Source organism: Melopsittacus undulatus, chromosome 6, assembly GCF_012275295.1.
Source record: "Melopsittacus undulatus isolate bMelUnd1 chromosome 6, bMelUnd1.mat.Z, whole genome shotgun sequence".
NCBI lineage: Eukaryota > Metazoa > Chordata > Aves > Psittaciformes > Psittaculidae > Melopsittacus > Melopsittacus undulatus.
This window is the reverse complement of record NC_047532.1, coordinates 63,093,544-63,108,473: the sequence shown is the minus strand read 5'-3', so window position 1 is coordinate 63,108,473 and position 14,930 is coordinate 63,093,544. Positions and strand designations below refer to the sequence as shown.

The following is a 14,930-nucleotide window of genomic DNA, read 5'->3' as shown; positions in this document are numbered from 1 at the left end:
GAAGGAACTTGGTCTAGTGGAGGAAGGACATTATGCGTGAAACATACATTGCAAATCTCAACAATTTGGCCATTTCAGTTTTTAAGATAGAAGGATAATTTGTACCTGTGATAACAGCACTCTCAAAAACCGAACACAGGCATCTTTAGGCACAAAAAAGATATGGCTTACGTCAGAGAGAAAAATCTGTAGTCATTTGCACACCTATCTACATAAAAATATGGTCACACAGGGTTTGGTGAGGATGTAGCTGGCACAGCTTCTTTTTATTGAAAGAGACATATTTTAAGCGAAGATGTTTTTGCTACTGGGTTAGGAAGCTGCAAGACTAGACTAGTGAAGATCCAGGCTGCTTCAGTTGATAAAAGCACCTTAACTAATCCTTGGTTAGGTGACACTATGGGAAAGACAGCTAAAACTTCCCCTATATAGTTTCAAGAATCCTGCCAGACTGGCATGGCTGAGAATTCAGGCTCTACAATGCTAAGGTGAGTGAAGGCTGGGCATTAAAGAGAGCCACAGTCAATCCAAAGTCCATTAAAAATGAACACTTTTAAACACCATACTAATTATAATGGTGATATCTGTGGTGTGGGTCCTTATCACTGGCTAGTTCCTCAGTAAGACGATGATTTTCTGACGTTACTGTTCTAATCCAATTTCAAGCTAATAGTGAAGGTTTCAAAAAAGAATGACAAATCCCTTCATCAGTTCTATCTTCTAATTACAGGGCACAGACAAAGCATTTATGGTATTTTAAAATCCCATTGATTCAGGCTGTATTTACTGAAAACAAATTCTTGCCCCTGGAGAATCCTGTGTTTTAATGAATGCATTTACTTTTATTTTAAACAAAACACTACTTTTATATGAAGAAAGCTCCAGATACTAAGCAAATACTGGTAAATGAAGAAGGTGAATCTAGTTTATAAAAAACATTTATTATTATGAACGTCACTGAATTGTAAAATATGTACTTTTCATATAGCGTATACATGGCTTAACTATGCCTCAAGGCAATCATCTGTTTTTATTTATCTAGAATGAAAACAATAAAATAGCATTAAACTGTTGAAATCTATTTTCCCTCCCATTTAAAGGCACAAAAAAAAATACTGCTTTGAACTTGGAAAATTATCCATTACGATTGAAGTAACTATGAAAGCATGAAAGCTCTGTGAAGGCTAGCTTTCATTTAAACCTTTCCAGAGGGTAAGCTCAGAAAACAACAAAGAATAATTAAATCAAGATAGTTCTTGAAAACACAGTGTCTTGTTCATACTACTCTGCATTTTATTGAGCTAGTTCTTAGATGCACTAAACAGTGTAAAAGAAACTTGAATGTCTATTTGCTGAATGATACAGAACAGTGGTCATTCAGTGAAACAAAATGTTGTTTCTAAGGGTAAAAGAAGAGTAAATTTTTTGAGAGTCACAGTGCTATTTTATATTATTTTGCTCAGCTAAAGTATACAGCTAAAATAGTTTTTGTTTCTTTTAATACAAGCTGATGTTTGTGATTTTCCTTTCCAGTGATGTATCAGCATCAATCTTTAATTTCTCTCCTGTTTGGATAGCTCTGGAAATGCAAGGCCCACATTTCCAAAAAAAAAGAACTGTTTTTTATTTGGCACTCAACAAAGTTTTAAATCTAAACCCAAATCAGGTTATGTATTTAAAGCATTTAGGATTTTACCAAGAGAACAGCTCTTACTTACATTTTATGCATTTTTATAAATGAAAAATTGATTTAATGAGACTGTGTTTATTGATCAACTATATTAACCACCTACCAATAATGAATTATTCTCTAAAGTATCTTAGCAGATTATAATTTCAGCCTTGTTTGCCTTTGTCATGCAATATTAACATACCATCTGGGAAGTCTGAGTGGCAGAGTTGCAAGTCTTTGCAAGTTCGGGCTGGGTTATTCTGTGTGCCCATTGGATACTTCATATGCTCAATGTCTTGCTTCAGTGAATTCAATGATCCAAAGATCTCTTCCATGCCATCGGAATAATCCAGAATATTATCACCAGCATCAGATAACATGTAATCAGGAGATCTTCTTGTCTTTTTGGGAGACTGGATTGGCAGTGGCTGGATTACCTCACCCGGAGGACCCTGAGTGGAAAACAATGCATCTGGTTACCTTTTCTGCCTGTTTTTTAGCTGCATAAATAGGCAGAGGAAGCCCACAGGATGTGGCTTGCAGGAGCTTTGAATAGGCTTTCTTCAAATGCTTTGTTTCACTTATTTCCTTGATATTTTGCCCTCATATAAGTTAAACATGCAGAACTGACTTGTACTTGCCTATTTATCCCTGGCAATTCCCTCAAGCACAGGCATAACCTATGACAAATGAAAACTGAAGATGTTTTCTTTGATAAAATTTTAAAACTCCACTTGGGGTCTATAAAGCAATCCTTCAAGTGATTGAAACATTTCATTTAGATTTGCAAAAAAACCCATTTTTCATTAATCCAAATCATTAGTATATTCCTTATCTGCAAGTTCAAAAATGCTGGCTTCTACCCTTCTGCATGTCAGATAAGAGTTCTTACTTACTGGGGGACCAGGTGGACCAGGTAACCCACTGTCACCTTTTTGACCAGCAGGACCCTATAAGGCAATTAAAGAAATTAAGTGCTGACCATACTACACAATGTTAAAAGTAACACACACAGAAGTTAAAGAACAAAGAATATGGATGCAAACTACTTACACTGGATCCTTTGGAACCTTTGGGACCTTGGGGACCCTATGGGCAAAAACACAGAACTATAGCTGGAGTGTATGTCACACAATCAGGGAGTGTTTTGAACAGGAGGACTGGATGAAACTACTTACAGGTAAACCAGGAGGACCAGGGGGTCCGAGTGGACCTGCAGGACCAGAAATTCCCTAAGACAGAATAAGAGAGTAAGTACAGAACTGAAATACTGGACTGGATTTAAAAACGCATATCTATGAAAGCATCCAACCCCGATGAGTTTTGATTAGGGTCATTTGCTACAGTCCAAATAGCCTGTAAGTTTAAAATATTACCAGACAGTTTGCCTGTAGTTGTTCTTACTCTGCAGTACCTACAGTCACAACTGTGTTTCCCTTTAGACTGACTTCAAAACCTCACTTTTTACATAATGCCTGGAATCAGGGATAGTAACTAGGAGAAAGGAAGCTACTTTGAATAGTGCAGTTTATAAACATAATGAGATTGGTGTTGCTATTTTTATCTTATCCCTTAGGTGTATATGATTACTTCATCTTCTGAAGTATGATCTTGTTTTAAGCTAACTTCACCCTGTCTGTAGGAAAGTCTTAACTTCTAGCAGGAGGTTCTGGGTGTTACATGTTTATCGTAACTCTCAAAAGAAATAGCTGAATATGTGCTCTTTGCTTGCACAGTACTTGAATGAAAGCACAAATATGCTTTACTCACTGCATCGCCCTTGGCTCCAGGAGATCCCTGTGGGCCAGGAAGACCTCTATCACCCTTTTCACCCTGTTCTCCTGGAGGTCCAATCAGGCCTATCAAACCAGGATGTCCCTAAACAAGAGAGAAGAAAATATAGTTAACACACAATACATATAAAGTAAATGTGCTTTTCAAACACAGGAATGAGAACTGTCAAATGTCATCACTGTTGCTAGTCAATGATTAACCCAGAAAAAAGTTGTTCTGAAAGCATATTAATAGGTTTTACTTGGCCTTTTAGACTTAATTTACAAGCTGTGACTGCTTATTCGGGTACAACATACTCCTTACTGAAACCAATACAGAAATAACAATACCTGTGGGTACAAATTTCATAAATGTTACATTTAGATGCTATAAGCATATTATAGAGTTGCACGGTTGTTTCCACATGCAGTAATAAGCAGCTGCTGCAAGCACATAAACAAAACCTGAAATTCAGAAAATACTGATATCCCTTTCTCTATGTAGTTTTTGTCTGATATACAAGCAATCAATAAACTGTGCTATCATGGATTTCTCAACTCATTATTTCAAAAGAAGGTATTATAGCTGTTAAATATTTAGATTTTATTGTTTTAAAATAAAAATCTGAAGTACTTTTTATTGCTACTTAGTTTTTGTCAAATGAACAGCTCTCTTTACATCACTGTCTTTAGGATTTTTATTGCAAGGAAGAATCACATGGTCAATAAATTATGACACAGGAAGCAATCTCTTCCTTTCTATATAGCTCCAGGATACTATATGTGGATTAAAACTTCACAATTACTATCAGACTATGTGAAGCTGAGTAGACACAGTAAGTTGTCTTGCTTTCTGATACAAAACCTCTGGTGTTTCTTCTGCTAATTTTATATAGACTTTTAGACTGGATAAAAATTACAAATGCACAAACAATGACTACATTATACCTTCTCTCCTTTGGAACCTGGATCTCCTTTCAAGCCAGGCAGGCCAGGTGGACCCTAAATAAATCAAGGGAAGTAATGTTAAAGTAAATTTTAACATACTGCTCAGATCATGGTTGCTTGAAATACTACTAAAGGCAGTGTGAGTCAAAGTACAGAATCATTCAGTCGTTAATGGTTGTCATTAATAGCGTGTAATTTAGGGCCCATGATGAAGCTGAAATAAAAAGTGTGATACTGCTGCTGTAGCTTTAGGTTACTTTATAATTAGAAATCTATAGAGTTGTGTGATTAGAAATCTATGAAGCAGAGGGTCAACTAAATTCTCAGAGCACTGAAAGCATCCAGTGAAGCAAGTGATGTAAAAAAATTCAAATACTCTTTTTTTATTACCTTAATTTTACCTGTGGTTACATTACATGCTTTCAATTGTGACTTCCATTTTAATTGTCATACCTTATTTTAATTGTTTATTTTAGCCCTTTCATATCATAGTGGACAGTATTGTCGTAAAGTTTTAATGCTTATAAAAGATGGAAGCAAGGACAGGTGGCCTTCGAAGAATACACAGATGTTGCCTGGGAAGCTAAGGACCAGGTTAGGAAAGCTAAAAGGTCCAGTTAGAATTAAACATGGGTAGGGATGTTAAAAAAAACAGGAAGGGATTCTATAGGTATATTGCAAATAAAAGACAGACTAGGGACAACATGGGCCCTCTCTGGAAGCTATCAGGAAAACTGGCTACGCTGGATTTGGAGAAGGCTGAGGTTCTTAATGGCTTCTTTGCCTCAGTCTTCACTGGCAAAGGCTCTGACCAAACCATCCAAGTCTTGGAAGACAGATGCAGGGACTTTGAGAATGAAGACCTTGGGCCCACTGTAGGAGACGATCTGGTTCAAGACCATCTTAAGAACCTCAATGTAAACAAGTCCATGGGACCTGATGAAATCCATCCGCGGGTCCTGAAGGAGCTGGCGAATGAAGTTGCAAAGCCACTGGCCATCATATTTGAAAAATCATGGCAGACAGGTGAAGTTCCTGATCAAAGGAAAAAGGGAAATATAACCCCCATTTTCAAGAAGGGGAAAATGGATGACCCGGGGAATTACAGACCAGTCAGTCTCACCTTTGTGCCTGGCAAAATCTGGGGGCAGATCCTCCTGGAAGGCAACAAGGTGCTTTGTGACAGCCAGCATGGCTTCACTAAGGGGAAATCTTGCCTGACCAATTTGGTGTTCTTCTATGATGGAGCCATGGAACCGATGGACAGGGGTAGAGCAGTTGATGTCATCGACTTGGACTTGTGCAAAGTGTTCAACACTGTCCCACACAACATCCTTGTCTCTAAATTGGAGAGACATCAATTTGATAGAGGGACCACTCGGTGGATAAAGAACTGGCTGGATGGTCGCACTCGAAGAGTTGTGGTCAATGGTTCAATGTCCAGCTGGAAACCAGTAACGAGTGGTGTCCCTCAGGGATCGGTGTTGGGACCAGTCTTGTTCAACATCTTTGTCACTGACATAGACAGTGGGATTGAGTGTGCCCTCAGCAAGTTTGTTGATGAGAGCAAACTGTGGTTCCGTTGATATGCTGGAGGGAAGGAATTCCATTCAGAGGGACCTTGACATGTTTGTGAGGTGGGCTGATGCCAACCTCATGAAGTTTAACCATGACAAGTGCAAGGTCCTACACCTGGGTGGGAGCAATCCCAGGCACAGCTACAGGCTGGGCAAAAAGGAAATTCAGAGCAGCCCTGCAGAGAAGGACTTGGGGGTGTTGGTTGATGAGAAAATGAACATGAGCCAGCTCCAGTGTGCGCTTGCAGCCCAGAAAGCCAACCGTATTCTGGGCTGCATCAAAAGGAGCATGACCAGCAGATCGAAGGAAGTGATCCTGCCCCTCTACTCTGCTCTTGTGAGACCTCACTTGGAGTATTGTGTGCAGTTCTGGTGCCCTTAACATAAAAAGGACATGGAACTGTTAGAACAAGTCCAGAGGAGGGTCACGAGGACGATCAGTGGACTGGAGCACCTCCCATATGAAGACAGGCTGAGAAAGTTGGGGCTGTTCAGCCTGGAGAAGAGAAGGCTGCGTGGAGACCTCATAGCAGCCTTCCAGTATTTGAAGGGGGCCTACAGGGATGCTGGGGAGGGACTATTCATTAGAGATTGTAGTGAGAGGACAAGGGATAACGGGTTAAAACAGGGGAAGTTTAGATTGGATATAAGGAGGAAGTTCTTTACTGTGAGGGTGGTGAGGCACTGGAATGGGTTGCCCAAGGAAGTTGTGAATGCTCCATCCCTGACTGTGCTCAATGCCAGGCTGGACAGAGCCTTGGGTGATACGGTTCAGTGTGAGGTGTCCCTGCCCACGGCAGGGGTGTTGAAACTAGATGATCTTAAGGTCCTGCCCAACCCTAACTATTCTAGGATTCTAATGGTTTTTTTTCGAGTTTACTACAACTCAGCAATATTTTCTGCAGAATATAAATCATGTTGCTTGTACTCACAGCTCCTTAGTATTGTTTTGTTGGAGATCTACTACCTATTTTGTTTTAGCACTTGGGGCATTGTCTTGGGATCATGGTTTATTTGATCTGCCGCATGTAATTCTTGCGTGACCACTGTGATGCATTTAAATTTGTATTTTCTACATAGTCACGTCTTTTCTACTCAACATTGCATGCTTGTTTGATGTTATCTATGTGCGCTAGCTCCACTGACATGTACAAGCTTATGACCCTTTGTCATTTTTGTAAATGTGATTAGTTACACAAATTACTCAAGTTTTGCAATTCTAGTCTGGGCAATCCTAAATGCTTTTAGCAACTGCCTTAATCTTTTTGGGCCTCCACTCCTCATCTGTGGGATAATACCCCTTTGTCCTGTGTTCAACAATAGCAGTAATTTTTCTCCTTCTTAGTAGCTGGTGCAGTGTTGTGGCTTTGACTTTAGCCTGGGAACAGTGCTGATAACACAACGATGTTTTTAGTTGCTGCTAAGTAATGTTTACCCCGATTGAGGCCTTTTCAGTCTTAGGCTCTGCCAGTGAGGAAGGGCATGGGAAGCCCGAGAGGAAGCAGACACAGGACACCTGACCCAAACTAGCCAAAGAGGTATTCCATACCACAGCACATCATGCCAAGGACAGAAACTGGAGGGAGTCACCCAGAAGGCCCAGATCACTGCTCGGGTTGGGCTGGGTATCGGTTGGCGGCTGCTGAGTGGTTGTATTCTCTCCCCTTATTTCCCTGATTATTATTATTATTACTGGTGGTAGCAGTAGTGGTTTTGTGTTCTACCCTAGTTATTGGACTGTTCTTATCTCAACCCGTGGGAGTTACATTCTTTCCATTCTCCTCCCTATCCCTTGGGAGGGGGCAGGCAGAAGGAAGTGGGGGGAAGAAAGAGGGGAAGAGAGCGAGCAGCTGCATGGTTCTGTGTTACCAGCTGGGCTTAAACCACAACACCTTACCGTACAGAGGTGTGAAACTGATACCTTTTTACTGGTATCAGTTTACTTAAATGGTTCACATCATGAGCAGCTTACAATTTCTAATTTATATTTATAAGCCATCCTTTCTACAGCACAGTAAAGGCATATGTTAGTTTATGAAACTGAGTAGGAAATTAATGCTTTTTATTCTCTGTCTTATCTGCAGTTGTACCTCAGCATTACTCCACAGAGGTAGATTTCTGTAAACAAAAAGTGCCAGGACAGGAGACAGAGCTGTGAAGAACACAGTGTCAACAAAACCATTCCACAAGCCTTTCCATGTTTCTGGGATGGGTGTGGGGAAGGGACAAAGTAAATCACTTTTTTTTTTCAGGTGGATCCAATGTAAGCTAACGCTTATAGAATCTATAGGAAAACTCCACTGCAGTCTTGCTAGCTGGGAAACCACTGCAAATGAGAAACATATTCACATAGATAGGTCTTTTTTTTTTGCACCTCCCTTGCAAAAACCACTGAATAACCTTGTTCTTATAACTTGACACAAGCTGGTATTTTTCTGTAGCTTTACTGGGTCATAAGAAGAATCCATTGAAGATACGATTTTATCAATTGTAAAAATCCGGATAGATGTCACAGAAAAAGTCTCTATATGAAGCTTGTTAAAATCACCTTGGCTTGCATTTTTTTATTATTTTAATCCTTATTTATCATTTTAGAAGAATTTTGAGGGATTTGAGAAATATTCTGAACTTCACAAGAATGGCAGTGCTGGTTTTCTGTAATTTGTACTGAATTAAGTGAAAAAATTCAGGCTATGCAGCGCACATGCAACCCCAGAAAAAGCATTCATTTCTCAGAGGCTATGAATCCGGGCACTGAACACTTCTGCGTCAGGTGTAGAGATACTAGACTCAGTCAGTATCTCATCTCTGCTGGCAGTTGACATCTGAGAAGTTATGCTATGGATAGCAGTAATAAGTGACCTTTTCAACCAGGCACAGATTCAAAAGTGCTGTAACAGTTCATGTACAAAATATTATTCAGTGCATACCCTTTCCATCTCTACTTCAGGTATCATTAGATGCAAAAGCCTAGGCAAATACATAATTCATGCATAAAAAGTGGAATTTTTAAGCTTCTTGAACACAGAATTAGATATTTCACCTGCATTGTGTTGTGCTCTGCTGCAAATCTGTTTTCATATTCTTCTCCCTATAACAATCTCCTGTGGAGGGAGGAATGTGAAGGAGGGAGACCTAACCTCAGCAACTGTTGCATATAAACTTTACTTCCTTAAAATCCAAACTAAAGTTTAAGTTGCAGCAACGCCATCTAAAAAAAGGTTCTTGTTGGGCTGACAAGACGCTCTTGTTGAGCCTGTTCATTTGGGAGTATACACTTCATTAATACATTCAGCTTCAGACTTGAACTGAATATTTAAGCTCTCAAATGTTGGAAAAGAGATTTTTTGATGATGTATTAGGAGGCTTCTGGTAACTGATGAGTGGGAAAGGGATGCTTATTATTGCTGAGTAATTGTTCTTTGGCTTTAGGTATCAACACAGAATTGTAACAGAGGAGAGCAGTTTTCAGTTCCTTGATTTCTCCCCCAAGCATTTTATTGGGCACATCATTTAAAAACTATGGTGGTGATCCCATCATAAACTCTCTGTAAAAAAGAGTTTGTATTACGGGCTTAGCACCGAAGAATACTTTTTCCTTGCAGCTTCTCATTCATTGTTTTCCATTTCTGACTTACAAGCAATATGTTAACCATGAGACTAGACAAAATTAGAATGTTAAAATGAAGGACAACAGAGACCTATAGCGTAAAGTTTCCTTGGCACATTATTTGCTCATTTTTTGTTTTCTAATGGACAGAAAAAAATAAACTATATGTAGGTGCCTTTGTAATATCATCTATAATTATTTACATAGAAGTGATAGATAGATACACCTATCCACCAGATCACAGTCCATTGGGAAAAATCCTTCTAGTGAGTGGGGCATAAAACTATTTGTTCTGAAACTCTACTTAGAGGTTATGAACTTGCATGTTTTGAAAATGCAAATGGTACCCAAATGCTTTCACCTGTGCAAGTGTTTCTGTCAATGGAAGAAAAGGCAATTGCTCATTTTCACATATGCACATGAAAGTGAACAACTGGTTTAGGGTAAAAGTCTTGATTTATGCAGCATCTCAGTTTAAATTCCTCATTTTTTTCCACTTCCATTCTTATCTACTGGAGAATTCTGATATGAAAAAATGTATAGCTGCTGTTCAGACCTTGAATTCTCACTGAGGAAGCAGGAATGCTCTTGGAAAGATTTGAGTTCAGATTTATAGCTTAACTGCAAAAACTTTCAGTATTAAGGCTACTTAAGGACCTGTAACATTTGTATCTGAGTCTATACAGGAAAAGGAACAGAGGATTCCCTTCACACTTCTTACTCAAAGCCTTTCTCTTGCCCTTTAAAAGCCACATAATTTCTGATGTTGAGGTTAGCTCTTTATTGCCCTATTCTCCTGAAGTAACCTGATTGTATATTCTGGCCAAAATAACAGAGTACATTTTACTTAGTATGTGGTATGTTTGTACTGCTTGCGAACTGTAAAATGCCTTAATAGTGTAACACTTATTTTTTTTTCCATCAAACTGTAACAGTCTATATATTGTTTCAAGGATTTTTATTCCCAATGTGTCACTCAACTGTGACAGTTTCAGTGAATTTGGAAAGCAGCAGATGTAACATCTTTCCACTAGTTTATATGATTTAGATTTGAATTTCTGCACATAATACTGAATAAGAACAGCAGTGTTGTGCAATTTGTGCTCGGTATCATGTTTTCAGCTTGTTAGAAGAAAATGCACTAAAATAGCAAGTGTAAAAAGAAGCAATGATGTAATTTGATAGTATGTCATCTATGAGCTTCCTTTGCTTTAATGATTATTAAGACATAGCAGAACTGTGGCATGCCTTAGATGCACTAGAAACTGTGAGTTTGGCTCATTCAGACCCTTTGAAACACTGGTTCCTGGCACTGCCTCAGTGAACAACTGATATGATGCTACTGTTCATTTTTAGAAAACTAGCAACTTTTTTTCATTGGTAGAAGCTCCTTTTTGGCCCTAATTCTGACTTGATTTTTACTCTCTAAGGAATACATAACTTTTACCCTATAAATAATGTTTTCCTAAACTAGCAGTCACTAAAATCAATGGCTGTACAAAACTTGCAACTGCTAAGGAAACTCAAAAGATTTAAAGTATGAAGCTTTGCTGATGTGAGGATAGAAGTAGATTCTTTGATTGCAAGTTTCATTAATTTTAGTTTTAATTCTCTTCAGGAGATTTCAAAAATTTGGTTTTACACTGCCTTATGCAAGTTTTTATGTGCTCAGCATCATTCAGCACAGCTGCCTACTGAAGTAGAGCAGTAAAATTCGAAGGCAGTTGTGCATCAGATTTTACCAGCACAGAAGAATAGTGACTTTGTGCTAGGAACAGACTTGTACATTCATTTTCTTGTAAATGCTGTATTTTAATGAAATGGTGCTTTTTCTGGTTTGGCACTGAAAGGAAGTGTACTCACCAGAGGCCCAGGAGGGCCATCGCGACCTGGCGCTCCAGGTAGACCTTGTTCTCCCTAGAAAAAAAAAATTAAAGTTGCTTTACCAAAGGATATACAAGAAATGCAACATTTATATTATTTCTATATGCTCTGTTTACTTACCACAGGGCCAGGAATGCCCCGGAGACCCTCTGGGCCAGGTTTTCCTGCAGGTCCTTGTGGACCAACAGGACCTGTTTTTCCAGGAGCCCCTTCTGCACCAGGTTCACCCTAGAAAGAACATAGCAACAGAGATCAGATAAGATCTAACTAAGCTTGGCACTGCAGGGAGATACAAGCTGCACAGTGAGAGTCAAGTTTCTTCACTCCTTTTTTTAGAAGCTATTCTAGAAACAGTGTTCTGTACAGGACAGGTTTTTGAACAGTATTTTGATAGCTTCATATAAAGATGTGGTGCTGCCAGTAAAGCAGGCTCATCTTGCTTTTCTGCAGGTATGAGCTAGATTTGGGCCTGCACTGTGAGAGTCCACCATGTACTCCATTATGTACTGCTACTAATTCTGGAGTTAAATTTGGATTTTACGGTTTGCCCATTATTGTTTTGGTTAAGTTTCACATTCAATGCATGAGAAGGAATTTACTTTCCATTTATATACAGTGTACATCTAAATGCTCCCCAAAAAAATCTTGCCTGTATTACCTTGGCACCTTTTTCGCCTTGTCTGCCTTCAGCACCAGTTGCTCCTGGAGGTCCCTGTAAAACATGGAGACAAAGCTCATAATCTCAGGTTTCTAAAACACTGCCAGTGGAAAAAACTCTGAGAATCTGATTTCCACTATATTAATAAGCAGTGAATACTAACTAAATAACATTAAATTTCTCTTTTGGCATTTAATTCACAGGATAAAAATCCCAATCTGTCATATCAGCTGTTTTTCTCTTTATAAAACTTTCTGGATTTTTAGAATAGCTAAAAGAATATACATCATCTAACAACTCTGATATGATTAAAAACAATAAATAGCTTGGAAAAATCAAAACAGGATATAAAAGGGAAAGAACAGTGCTAATTTACATATACAGTAACAGTTTTAAATTTGCTTTGCATTGGTTTCTACCTATTCATTGTAATCCACTGATTCCAGAAGTGCCTGTCATTCTACAGTGCACAGAATGGCATATAATTCTTTATTCTAAGTCAGGAATGGTCTTAGTAAGCATTTGATGATATCTGGACAGCCAAAATTGATACATGCCTTAATATTATCCAGTAAATATGGAAGAGATAAAAATAATCATGAGTAGAGGTTGTAAGGAATGAAATGAAGACACTGACTACAAGTAGCTCTTGGTACCTGGTTCCCTGGTACCTTGATATCTGGATACTGGTCTACAAAAGCTCTATTTGACTAAGAAGACACAACTTCGTACTGCAGAAGAACATGGAGATGAGATAAGGTTAAGGTGAAGACCACAAAACAGGAGTTGCAGTCACATGGAAACACTTCAAATACCTATTACTTATGTCACCCATCTTTCATTTTCTTAAGGTTTCAATGAAAAATAAAACTATATTTTTCTCCTCAAAAACATTAAGGGGTTATTTTCAGGTCAGGGAATTAATATTCATAGCTCGTGTTATGAACAAAAGCAGTATCTAGAATCTAATGTACCCTGCTGAAAATGGTTCTCTTACATAGTTTACAAAAAGATGCAGTCAAGATAATAGACCAACTGTTTCCTAGGAGGTTAATTTTTATCATGGGAAATGCCTTTATTACAAGTGGCCATTTCTTGCCAATCAATGAGCAGCTTAAAGCAAAAGGAAGGTAAAGGGACTATGATCAAACACAAGGTGATCTTCTGAATCTGTAAAACTTCCTAAGACTCAGCTATTCATTAATGCTGCAAGCAGTTTGCTATGTAGAAATGTATTTACTGCTTTTTATTTCAAAACAAGAGGCAATTAAAAAAATGCAGGTCCCTAAACCGCATTCTTTAATTTTACAGATAAGACCTGTTTTTACAACCAAGCATGAGCCTGTATGCTTTGTGAGTTCTGGGTTTTAGACTACAGTTTGACCTAAAAGCAATTTTTTATACTAGAGCTGAATTTAGCCTAACCTTGTTATAGCTTAATATATTCCATCATCCACCATTACTGGCACATATCTTGAGCAACTCAACCAGTTTTAATGTACTTCCTGGAAATATGTATTCTTTTAATAACTATTTCCATAGAAGTATACTAAGATCATTCATTTGCTTCTGAAATAAAGCTTTCTCTAGGGTGGAACTGAACATCAGCAGCACTGCATGAACCTTCTGGTCAACAGAGACAGTTCATAGAATCACAGACTGGTTTGGGTTGGAAAGGACCTTAAAATCACCCAGTTCCAACGCCCATGCCATGGGTAGTATGCCTCACACTAGACCATGTCACCCAAGACTCCATCCAACATGGCCTTGAATACTGCCAGGGATGGAGCATTCACCTCTTCTTTGGGCAACTGTGCCAGTACCTCACCACCCTCACAGTAAAGAACTTCCTTTTATTTAACCTGAACTTCCCCTGTTTAAGTTTGAACCCATCACCCCCTGTCCTATTGCTGCAGTCCCTGATGAAGAGAAGTTCAGGCTTTCCATCAAAGGTAACACAAAGTGATTTGAATTATCCACAGTGGACCTTGGCCATTTGGGTATCAACAGGTTGTTCTCTTTGGTGTTTTTCAGAGCTGTAAGTGGTAAAGGACTTAATTTCATCTCTTCAAAATACAGAGAAACTAAAAAGCCCTGTGCAGTGTGGGCAAATTGCTCACTCTTTAAAACAGGAAGAATAATTCAAATTACTCCTATTCCAGTAATAATCGCTGGTGCATATACCCCTTTGTGTAGATTGCAATTAGCTGGGTGGATTGCAGTTTGCAGCGGTAACAAGAAAACTGATTAGCAGGTATATAAACAAACTCAGGAGCATTTTAGAAACAGGACTTTTTTGTTGTGGTTGCATGAATTAGTTTACATGCCCGCTGTATTTACTGCATGAAAACTCCTTGCACTCAAGTTCCCGTATGGATTATAATCTACCTAAGAAAGCAAAAAGGGTTGAGTGTTGTAATTTGTATTTGAGAAATATGGTCTCTGCCTCATCTAGAAATGCAGCTGCAACATGAATTTAACAGGGCTAAAAACACTGTGATTGCTAAATTACAAATACAGTGAATCACAATTGCTAAAGAAAGGGGGTGCAGTCATTATCAAACAGTGCCAATGCAAAGCATCTCAATAAACTGCTCTTTCTAACAGCCTGTGATTGCTGGCATAGCACAGATGGTGCTTTTACACAGAAAGACTGCTAATTATTATTTATTTTACCTTCCTACACTTGAGCTATTGGGAGTGTGTCGTGGTTTAAACCAATCTGCACAGCTTGTGCACTCACTTCCCCCCCTTGCTCCCCCAACTCCCGGACAGTTAGGAAGGAGAATCCAAAGAATGTAGCCCCCAC

The 14,930-nt window shown here is 38.8% G+C and overlaps 1 protein-coding gene across 4 annotated transcripts in view; it reads right to left on the bottom strand.

Moving 5' to 3' along the window:
• Nucleotides 1-14,930, bottom strand: part of COL11A1 (collagen type XI alpha 1 chain) — a 168,456-nt gene that overhangs the window by 5,503 nt on the left and 148,023 nt on the right. For all 4 annotated transcript variants that reach the window (XM_031054761.2, XM_031054762.2, XM_031054760.2 and 1 more), the window contains 9 exons: nt 12,122-12,175; nt 11,584-11,691; nt 11,443-11,496; nt 4,393-4,446; nt 3,443-3,550; nt 2,851-2,904; nt 2,726-2,761; nt 2,569-2,622; nt 1,875-2,124 (listed from right to left, as the gene is read on the bottom strand). In XM_031054761.2, the coding sequence (XP_030910621.1) occupies nt 1,875-2,124; nt 2,569-2,622; nt 2,726-2,761; nt 2,851-2,904; nt 3,443-3,550; nt 4,393-4,446; nt 11,443-11,496; nt 11,584-11,691; nt 12,122-12,175 (772 nt within the window). The remainder of the gene's footprint in view (nt 1-1,874; nt 2,125-2,568; nt 2,623-2,725; nt 2,762-2,850; nt 2,905-3,442; nt 3,551-4,392; nt 4,447-11,442; nt 11,497-11,583; nt 11,692-12,121; nt 12,176-14,930) is intronic.